This window comes from Primulina huaijiensis, chromosome 7 (genome assembly GCF_012295235.1).
Source record: "Primulina huaijiensis isolate GDHJ02 chromosome 7, ASM1229523v2, whole genome shotgun sequence".
Taxonomy (NCBI): Eukaryota; Viridiplantae; Streptophyta; class Magnoliopsida; order Lamiales; family Gesneriaceae; genus Primulina; species Primulina huaijiensis.
The window spans coordinates 1,116,479-1,126,358 of record NC_133312.1 but is presented as its reverse complement, the minus strand read 5'-3'; the positions used below and the strand labels follow the sequence as shown (position 1 = coordinate 1,126,358).

The following is a 9,880-nucleotide window of genomic DNA, read 5'->3' as shown; positions in this document are numbered from 1 at the left end:
TCTTCATAAAAATGGGAAGAAAACAGTGGGATACGTAGATTAAGCATTTATCATCTGCAGGCACGTTCAAATATCATGGAAGTGCATTTTCTTCCGTTCAACCCTGTGGACAAACGTACCGCAATTACGTACATTGATTCTGATGGCAAGTGGTATCGGGCCAGCAAAGGAGCTCCTGAGCAGGTACATCTCCTTTATGAACCTTTATTGTCCATATAATATAGTTTTATCACAATTAATGCCATTTAAATATTCCAACTAGATCCTGAATTTGTGCAAAGAGAAACAAGACATTGCTGAAAAGGTGCACACACTTGTCAACAAGTTTGCTGAATTGGGTTTACGTTCTCTTGCCGTTGCCTTTCAGGTAACCACTGAAACTGCATCATGATTAAATTGCAAATACAAATAGCATACTTGCAGTAAAGAGAGTGTTTCAGCAAAATGGCAATACGAGTGAAACTAAAATAAATATACTGAAGTTTGATGAGCTTAAAAAAAATATTTTCAGGAAGTTCCAGAAAAATCAAAGGAGAGTTTGGGAGGGGCATGGAGATTTTGTGGATTATTACCCTTATTTGATCCTCCAAGACATGACAGTGCTGAGACCATTCGCAGAGCACTTAATCTGGGAGTTTCCGTCAAAATGATAACAGGCATGTTACCTCATTGGAGTTAGTAATCTGCTACAATGAATCAAAGGTTCATCCCAAACTAGGGTTGATTTGATTTATCACCAAATGATCCAAATAAAATTCATCTGGCACCAATTTTCTGGTGATAGAGATCAACATAACAGTGTATATCAAGTCAACTTTACTTCTTGCGAAGTTTGAATTAGAAAATACGCATGTTTATTGAAAGGTGTTTCAGATGTATATCAGAGATTATAAAATTTTCTACTCTAACAGGTGATCAATTAGCAATAGCGAAAGAGACAGGTCGGCGGCTTGGCATGGGAACAAATATGTACCCTTCTACATCATTGTTAGGCCATGACAAAGATGTAAATGAAGCTATTCCAATGGATGAGCTTATTGAAAAAGCAGATGGATTTGCTGGTGTCTTTCCTGGTAATAAGATGTTCTGGCTACAGTTTTTTCAAAATCATAGAAGTAAAGCTAAGTTTTTTGGGTTTCATTGAATTATTTTACATGTTTGTCAGTCTATTATATCTTATACTCACCAAATTGTCTTGCTCTGTAACTCTCAGAACACAAGTATGAAATAGTAAAAATCCTACAGCAAAAGAAGCATGTCTGTGGAATGACTGGAGATGGTGTAAATGATGCACCGGCTCTAAAGAAGGCAGATATCGGAATAGCAGTATCTGCTGCTACAGATGCTGCTCGGAGTGCAGCTGATATGGTCTTGACAGAGCCAGGCTTAAGTGTCATTATCAGTGCTGTTTTAACCAGCAGAGCTATATTCCAAAGGATGAAAAACTATACAGTTAAGTTCGTAGTTCTTACCATAAACACCAAAAAGATAAAATTATAAATACCAACTTTTTGTGGTTATATGTAGGAAATGCTTCAATAACCAAACTTTATCATGTGTATGCAGATATATGCTGTCTCCATAACTGTTAGGATCGTGGTGAGAATCAAGCATTCTTGAAATTTTCCGAGCATTTTTGTCCAGAATATTTTATTTTTAAAAAATTTTGCAGCTTGGTTTTACACTGCTAGCACTGATATGGCAATATGACTTCCCTCCTTTCATGGTTCTGATAATAGCAATACTGAATGATGGTATGCTCGGTCATAAGATTTTTCCTCTTAATTGATTTTAATTTCTTTTTCCCTAACGTACCGTGAGTCATTGGTGCATGTTATGCAGGCACCATAATTACTATTTCAAAAGATAGAGTAAAGCCATCGCCTAGGCCAGATAGTTGGAAGCTCCGCACAATTTTTGCCACTGGGATTGTTATGGGCACCTATCTTGCTTTGGTTACCGTCTTATTTTACTGGTTAGCATTTAGCGCCAATTTTTTCGAGGTGACAATTCCCTTCAATTTGTTTCATAATTTTTACTCTGTTACAAACTGTTTATGTTGCTTCTGATTCAACTCTTTATATTTGATCATTTGACTGCAGATACAATTCCACACAAAACCTCTGTCAGGGAGTACAGAAGAAATGTCATCTGCAGTTTATCTGCAAGTCAGTATTCTCAGTCAGGCATTGATATTTGTTACCCGTAGTCGCAGTTGGTCATTCAGGGAGAGGCCTGGAACCCTATTGATTTGCGCTTTTATTGTTGCTCAACTGGTAATTAAATGAAACTCAACTGTGAGATACAGCCTGATCCAACCAGTTTGCATGGTTTAATTATTAAAAGTTGATTCTGCAACTGAGAAATATTATAGATTTCCATTTCCAAGACAATGATAATTAAAGAGTTGTTCTCCAGGTAGCTACTTTGATAGCAGTCTATGCACATATTAGCTTTGCTTCAGTTAGAGGCATTGGATGGCGTTGGGCAGGAGTTATATGGTTATTTAGTCTTGTCTTTTATGTCCCTCTTGATATTATCAAGTTCACAATTAGCTATGCCTTAAGTGGAGAAGCATGGAACTTGGTTTTTGAAAGGAAGGTAAGAAAGTTCGCAAAATTTTCAAACCTTTTTTAGGATGAATGATTAAGTTACCGCGGCTAATATGTTTGTTTCTTTCTGAATAGACGGCTTTTACGTCGAAAGACTACGTGAAGAAAGAGAGGGAAGCCAGGTGGGTGGTTTCTCAAAGGAATCTGCAGGGCCTGCTCTGTTCAGATTCTGATAAATATAGGGCTGAAAGCACCAGGTTTCTAAGATAGCTGAATGCCATGTGATCTGTTTCATTGATTACTACTTATTTCTCTGACTCATTGGTTTTATTTCTGCAAGTCACATTGGATAATTGAAAAATGTAGGCCTGGAGAATTGAATAATCTGAGAGGTCATATTGAGTCAATGGCAAGGCTCAAGAACTTGGATTTTGGGAAAATACAGAAAGCTCACACAATTTGAACAAACAAATAAGAGGCAGCTTATGCAGTTTCCAATAAAAGGAACACAATTAGAGTTGTAAAAGAAGGTAACTGAACGCGCGGTTTTGGCCCTTTCTCTAGTGGCGATGTTTATCATAATCGAGTCTAGTTTATTGCTACTGATCAAATTCATTTTTTGTAACAAATACTTTCCATTAAATTATCATGATGCACACAGAGAAGTGCTTTCTTTAGCGGCAGATATTTATAAAGTGTCTGAACAACACTGTGGTGTGCTTCATGCTAGAAGAAGGAGAGTTTATGTATTCACACAATTCTATTACAATTTATCTTCTTTCTTGAAGTACCATTCTATTCCATTCTATGAAGCAATTGAGCAGTTGAACAAAAATTAATGAAAAGAAAATAATTGCAACTAAAGTATGCAAAAGGCAAAAATTGCCTCTTTCATTGTTAAAGCTATCCACATTCGCATTCACCCCAGATCGATTTACATGTGATGCTAATACAAGATTCTTCCTGTGTGCATTGAACGTATTATTTCGAGTAAGAGCAGCGTCAAACAGAAGTACGGAGTCGGCATAATCTAATTTCACTGACATTTCTGTGTTTAATGAACTTCCAAAAGAATCTGAAAATAAAATCATGTAGACTTTATGAAAAAGAAGAATTTAAAATAATATTTAAGATACAACAAATATATTGTTGGTCCATATTTATAATAATTATATGGTAAAATTTTGTATTAAATATAGTATGAGATTTGATCAATTGAATATTTTATATTATAATTTATAAAATTTATATTTTTGTCCTGAAACATACACGATGATAATAATTTTTTTTAAAAAAAGAATCTTTTAGTGGTGTATGGAGTGGCACCAGGGGCGGAGCCACATAATCTAGATTTTAGCCCCGGTGATCTTATTTTTTTAAAAAAAATATATATGTTGATATAATTTTAAAATAATATGATATTAATTCGGATAAATTAATTTAAAATATTAAAAAATTCTAGAGTTTAAAATTTCATTATCGACGTATCCATATTTCACTTAGTGGCACCATAGTTGATTGTAGTATATATTGATCAATAGTCCGTTTGCCTAACATCCAACCCAATCATCAAATCAGAAATTAGTGGCTGCCACCACATGAGATTAATGGCGACTCCACCAACTTCGTCTCTCCAACTCCCCAAACCAAGCTCGGCATTCCCATCCTCGGCCCGCCATAACCCACCTCCTCGAAACATCTCTATCCTCCGCGCCACAGCCAAAGAAGATCCTCCCCCAACCGAACCCGAACCAGGCAAGGAGGACGACAGCTTCGAAAAACGACTATACCAGGTCCGGCTTCGTAACCGCAGCGGAACGGGCAAGAAAGCCGAGCTTAGGAAAAGCAAAAAAGGGAAGAAAATTGGGTCGGGGTCCGGGTCGAGCATTTTCCTGCCTCCGGTAGCACTGAAAGAAGCTTTGTCGGAAGGGTTGACTGTGGAATTCGGGTTCAGCTCTTATGCGGAGCGTATCCACGGTCGGCTTGCCATTCTTGGATTAGGTGCTCTGCTATCGGTGGAGTTGGCAACTGGACAGGGAGTGATAAGCTATCATTCACCATCTATTATTTTCGTTCAGTTGTATTTCGTCGCTGCGGTTTCTGCTTTGTATGTCAAGTATGAGAAGGAGAAAGTTAGTGTGTGGCCATAGAAATCACGCTTTCTGTATTTACAAAAACTATATTTATTCTTGCGAGAAGAGAATCAAGTCGGCTTAAATATAACTCCGGTTATTTTTTCAAGTTTTAGTGGCCTGACACTGATAATTTTCTGTGTGTCATGCAACAAATTTATGTCCGAAATGGGTTTTCCGGACAATGTCTTGAGCAAGAGAACGGCAACCGCCGCCAGAGTGCAAAAATTGTACACTGGGAGTCGATGTCAAATGTTGTAAATAAACTGTCAAACATATATTCTCATTATTCCACAACATATAACAGTTCCAAGTTGCCCCTAATTGTACATCAGACCAAGCCGGGAAGGAGATTCACAACAACGAAATGTTACATGTCCAACCAACACAATGCTCCAAACTAAGTTAGGCAAAACAATCAACTTGAATAAACAAAATCACTCGTGCTGAAGCCTACGAATCATCCATCAGAATGCAGATCAAGAAAAATTAGCCAAGATTCCATAGCAGGATGTGTTTTACCTGTTCGAACAAACTCCAGCACAGCTAGTTTCACGGCCATGTCTTCCGGTTATCCATGCCAACATATCTGTGGTGGGTGGTAATAAAAGATTTGGAAAAAATAATCTAGCAGAGCAACTCTTTCCAATCGTTGCTAATTTCAGCATCTAGATGACAGAAAGCTTTCCTCAAGTGTACATGAATATACATGATCCCATTCACTCTTCTTCTGCAATAAAATTGGGGAGTTCACCCTGGCACAGGTATTCATCACATAAAGATGCTGAACCCCAGTCCTTACGAAGCCGCAAGATATCTTCCGTAAATGTAGATCCATAGGATCCAATAAACACAGTAGACAGTGCACAAATAGTCTTATCCAACATTGCTTCCACCTTCATGATGAAAATTCAATTTTAAAGTTGTGAGTTTATTTAAAAGTTACTTGCCCTAGCTTCAACAATTGTCAGTGTTTTTTTATTCCAACAACTAACAGAAGATTTATGATTCATTTATGGCTGTTAAAATCAAAAGCTAAATTGATCGTGTTTTATTTTGTGCTAAAGTTATATTGCCTTTAACATAAATAATATAATATTTGTGAACACCGAAATTATCGTAATTCATCCAGATATAAATGACTTGAAATTGAAGCGATTAAAGAAACAAGTAAATTGCAAGCTCACCTGATGGTCTTCCTCAAGTCCATGCCTATATAACAAAGCATCCCACTTTTCCGCTGCATCACGACCAGGTCTATTAACAAGTGGCACAGTCTTCCCGTTCCAGGCAATGAGTGACTGCAGTAAACCAGTTTCACTTCCCCCAGCATCTGTAGCAAGATATATCACAGGAGTGCCAGCCCGTTCAACCACACGATTTATACAATCTGCAGCTTGAGGAACAGGGTAAAAGCAGCTTCGTTTCTTGGCATTGCTGGAAAAACATCAACAAAGCTCAATAAGAGGTTAACAAAGACACTGCAAAAATTGGAAACAAAACCAGAATGAATGAGAACAAACCAGAATTTCAAGAAACCATGTCGCCGAAAATGAAGGGCTATGAAGTCCTTCCCTAAGAATGTCTGAATAAAACGTTGAGCTGTGAGCAAAATAAGCCGGTGTGGCTCAAGCAATGTCTTACATTTGTGGGCAATAGGACCACCAGACTGCATTACCCAGTCCGTCTCCACCTCTGCAAAGAACATGTCTCCAATAGCAATAACATCATCATCCGAGGTAAACTTACCTAAAACATCCTGAACAGTTCTTTCCTTTGGATTCCTCACATCCTCCTTCCAAACAGCTTCAATCTTACCAAATGTGAGACCCAACCCCTTCAACTTCTTCACATGATCATCATCGACAAAACAAGGCTGCGGCAATGAGAAAAAACATAAGAACTTGTGGATATGAACAGTCTTCTTACTCTCGGATAGTTCCTCAAATGTTACCACAACTTTCCTTCCCACACACTTGTTAATATGCTCAATATCCAGTACCCGATGAAACTCGTAATCAACCTTTGCACTAGGGATCACCAAAACACGATTAAGCAAAGCTGCAAAGAACATGTGCTTCTCCAAACAAATCAAATGATTCGACATTTGGCCAGAAGTACAAATTGCAAACAGATACTTGTTTGATTTGGGCTTCCACTCAATGGTCTTCCTCTCAGACAACCTCTGATCCACCGTCCCGCACCTACTCCAACCCCCAAAACTTGCATCTGTGTAGTTCTCATTAAAATCCACGAAATCCCCATTTTCATGGGACGACAAAAGAATTCCTTGAATTTGTTTGTTCAATGAAATTTGGTTAAAAACACGAGACTTCAAGTCTTCGAGCATTGAAGACGTCACCATGCCTTTACTATTACTGTCAACAGAAGTCCGATTCACCACACCGCTACTACTTGCATCATCAGAATATAATTTTGTCATCAATGCGGTCCGATTCCACGTCTTGAAAAGCTCAATTTCCTGCTGCTTAAGCAAATACAGAGCCCGCAATTCGGACTCGCGCATGCGATTGACCGAAGGATTTCCCCCGAGATCCTTAGCCATCGGAATGCGGGTTTGGAAAAGGTTCTTCAGGTCCGTCGTAAAATAGAGCATCAAAATCATCAAGGGCAAGAAAAAGGCAAAAAGATACCTCTTATTGCATTTGCACGAGGTGGTCGAGACTTGATCCTTCAAATCGTCGATTTGAAACGAGGAACGGCGGTGGTTGGCGGAATGTACGACGTCGTTGGTCATGGCATTCTGAGAAATTAGGTGTTCGTGATCCTCCTCTTCATCCGAGTGCTCCCGTTCCATCATCTTCCAACCCTTTCCCACAAGTTGAGGTGAAATCACAGAAATGGCGTGAAGAGTGAGCCTGTGCAGTTGAACGAAAGGAACATCCAGCTAATGGATTTGTGGTGGTTGATCTTATCGTCGGTGGAGAGTGACCCATTACCAGTCCAACTCATATTTATTTTTTGGGTCGGCCCAATATTTCATGGTACTGTAGCTCACTATCATGGACCAAAACACCATATTTAGTGGGTCGGCCTAATATTTCATGGTACTGTAGCCTCACTATCATGGACCAATACACCATATTTAGTGGGTCGGCCCAATATTTAATTGGACTCTAATGGCCGCAGCCTCAATATCATGTATTGTCTAGACACATGACATGTACAGAATGAAAAGCTTCTCAAGATTAATTTTATGTTAGTTCGTTAATTTATTTATCAATTTGATTAATATTTATAGTGTATTAATCCTGATAAATTGGATTAGATTGTCTAATTTCTTTTAATAATAGTATATTATATATCATAAAACAACATTTGAAAAGTTAAATTTATAAAAATTTGGGCACAACACACCTCAATATCCACGTCATCACCTTATCTCTAATCATTATCCTAAGTAAAAATTCTTTATTTTTTGAAGCATTACCTGTAATGATCATGAGCCATTATGTTGAACTAACATGAGTCTCGTCCCATACTCATGCACCACTATTGGTCATGAGTCGTTAGGATGGTCCAGCATGAACCGTAACCCATGTCCATGCACTATCACTCATAGAATATTTCACCCCTGGAAAATACTTGTTGAATTTTTGTCTAGATAGAATTTATACCAATGCACCGTCATCTTCTTTTTGTCTAGATAGAATTTATATCGTTTCATGGTTATCAAACTTGTGAATTATAGTGTTATTATCATAAGTTGGAAGCTTGTGTATCACGAGAAATGATTGTCATATCCCGTGAACACCAAGTCTGAGACAAATTCGTCTTCATTGTAAAGAAATCTCTCTTGGCTCGATTTAAAATTTGTTAACATTCGTTTGGAACATTATCGTTTACATATTGCAGATATCATAAATGATTTATTAGATAATCCACACCAACATATTCATCATTTTGTTGGAACTCGGAAGTGCTTTTCAGATAGCGACCCTTGCTCATTTTTTTCCTCCTCAATTTGGGAACTCTGACTCCCCAATCTGGGGAAACGGATCCCTTATATATATTTATTTATTATATATTAATTAATGAACCATACGTCGTAAGCAAACTCGAGTAATTTTGTGTGTATTAAAAAAAGAAAAAGGGTGTGAAGGGTTTCAAAATTGCAAGAAAAAAGATCCCAATAATTGCCTGCATGTTTTTTTTTATTTTATTTTACCGACAATTGAAGATGGGCAGTTTAACCAATCGATCATAAAATCCTTACAATTCTTTCAAAATATGTCTGAATTCATTTCATCATGGTATTAAAATGAAATACTAATTAAAAAAAATCAAATAATTTTAAATTTGAATGTTAAGTTCACAAATATTATTTCTAATTTTTTTAATAAAAAAAATTTATAAACAAATATATACAAATTATAATACTCGTATTGCTCAGGATCTCTCCGCTACTAAAATACATAGTTATTATTCATCATTCCTGCATTTTGTTTCCATAATTCCGTAGAAATCGTGAGTTTTTATTTATAGCTCTTGATTAGAATATTGAATAAATTATAACAAAAAAAATGAATGATATAGTAAAAAGGAAGATCAAAAGCAAAATGATGAAATATTGAACATGCTTGTTGAAAAAAGGGGCATTTAGAGTTGGTATGGTCCATTCTCCGAAAAAGCACCCATGTTTCTGTTTCACCAACTAAGTAAATTTTGTCTTAATTTAACCTTAACAAGAAAATTTTTGGAATCCTAAAGTCTTCTTGCCTAGAAAATCCATGGAAATTCGAAATTATTATATTTTTATTTACACGTCATTTTTAAAGTAATGTAAGTTACGACATACCCACAAATTATTAGTACAAAAAATTTCAATTTCAAATCGAGATGACAAATTTGAACACAACTTATAACTTCTTCTATGGTCAAATCAAACTGAAGCATTTCTCTCCTAACTAATGTAAATCCAACCAGTCATACCAAATACATCAAAATTTCCGATATAAGTTCGTTTGAATTGTTTATTTCTACCTATAATACACATATTAAATCAAATTAATGATATTAAAAAACATTGAAATTTAATAAAATGTATTATTATTATAAAGTAAGGTGTGTTTTACCAAACATTTAGAGAGAAATAAAGGAAATAAAGTTGAAATGTAGGGGTCAATACATGTGGAAGCATCCAAGAAAGCTAATCCAAGTTGATGGATCGCTTCT

General features: G+C 36.6%; 3 protein-coding genes across 6 annotated transcripts in view; 2 read left to right on the top strand and 1 right to left on the bottom strand.

The window, feature by feature from the left end:
* LOC140980170 (ATPase 10, plasma membrane-type) overlaps positions 1 to 3,583 on the top strand; it is a 7,081-nt gene extending 3,498 nt beyond the window's left edge. The window contains exons 10-21 of the mRNA XM_073445877.1: positions 61 to 183; positions 263 to 367; positions 512 to 656; positions 912 to 1,073; positions 1,214 to 1,452; positions 1,567 to 1,599; positions 1,673 to 1,754; positions 1,843 to 2,003; positions 2,103 to 2,276; positions 2,419 to 2,601; positions 2,688 to 2,809; positions 2,919 to 3,583. Of these exons, the coding sequence (XP_073301978.1) occupies positions 61 to 183; positions 263 to 367; positions 512 to 656; positions 912 to 1,073; positions 1,214 to 1,452; positions 1,567 to 1,599; positions 1,673 to 1,754; positions 1,843 to 2,003; positions 2,103 to 2,276; positions 2,419 to 2,601; positions 2,688 to 2,809; positions 2,919 to 3,015 (1,626 nt within the window). The 3' untranslated portion in view covers positions 3,016 to 3,583. The remainder of the gene's footprint in view (positions 1 to 60; positions 184 to 262; positions 368 to 511; positions 657 to 911; positions 1,074 to 1,213; positions 1,453 to 1,566; positions 1,600 to 1,672; positions 1,755 to 1,842; positions 2,004 to 2,102; positions 2,277 to 2,418; positions 2,602 to 2,687; positions 2,810 to 2,918) is intronic.
* A 473-nt stretch (positions 3,584 to 4,056) lies between these two features.
* Positions 4,057 to 5,173, top strand: LOC140980860 (uncharacterized). The gene has a single exon (XM_073446932.1). It carries the CDS (start codon positions 4,151 to 4,153, stop codon positions 4,700 to 4,702), a length of 552 nt encoding a protein of 183 aa, XP_073303033.1. The 5' UTR covers positions 4,057 to 4,150; the 3' UTR covers positions 4,703 to 5,173.
* On the bottom strand, positions 4,427 to 7,617 carry LOC140980859 (O-fucosyltransferase 36-like). Of its 4 annotated transcripts, none has more exons than XR_012176001.1 (4): positions 6,208 to 7,617; positions 5,872 to 6,121; positions 5,207 to 5,580; positions 4,427 to 4,652 (listed from the first exon to the last, which is right to left on the bottom strand). XR_012176001.1 is itself a non-coding variant. In XM_073446931.1 (4 exons), the coding sequence occupies exons 2-4, from the start codon at positions 7,209 to 7,211 to the stop codon at positions 5,404 to 5,406; spliced, it is 1,431 nt and encodes a 476-aa protein (XP_073303032.1). In that variant the 5' UTR covers positions 7,212 to 7,241; positions 7,339 to 7,507; the 3' UTR covers positions 5,128 to 5,403. The 4 variants fall into 4 exon arrangements, 2 of the variants coding, with proteins under 2 accessions (XP_073303032.1, XP_073303031.1); XR_012176002.1 differs by lacking the exon at positions 4,427 to 4,652 and having other exon boundaries at positions 5,128 to 5,245; positions 5,276 to 5,580; XM_073446931.1 differs by lacking the exon at positions 4,427 to 4,652 and having other exon boundaries at positions 5,128 to 5,580; positions 6,208 to 7,241; positions 7,339 to 7,507.
* Positions 7,618 to 9,880: the final 2,263 nt, after the last annotated feature.

What these genes read in the sequence shown, in the direction of transcription:
- LOC140980859 (XM_073446930.1), bottom strand. Translation starts at nt 7,505, where the DNA reads ATGATGGAACGGGAGCACTCGGATGAAGAGGAGGATCACGAACACCTA. An exon ending in CATGGTTTCTTGAAATTCTG is followed by an intron (nt 6,122 to 6,207) that starts GTTTGTTCTCAT and finishes ATGTTTTTCCAG; the next exon opens with CAATGCCAAGAAACGAAGCT. An exon ending in GACTTGAGGAAGACCATCAG is followed by an intron (nt 5,581 to 5,871) that starts GTGAGCTTGCAA and finishes TTCATCATGAAG; the next exon opens with GTGGAAGCAATGTTGGATAA.
- LOC140980860 (XM_073446932.1), top strand. Translation starts at nt 4,151, where the DNA reads ATGAGATTAATGGCGACTCCACCAACTTCGTCTCTCCAACTCCCCAAA.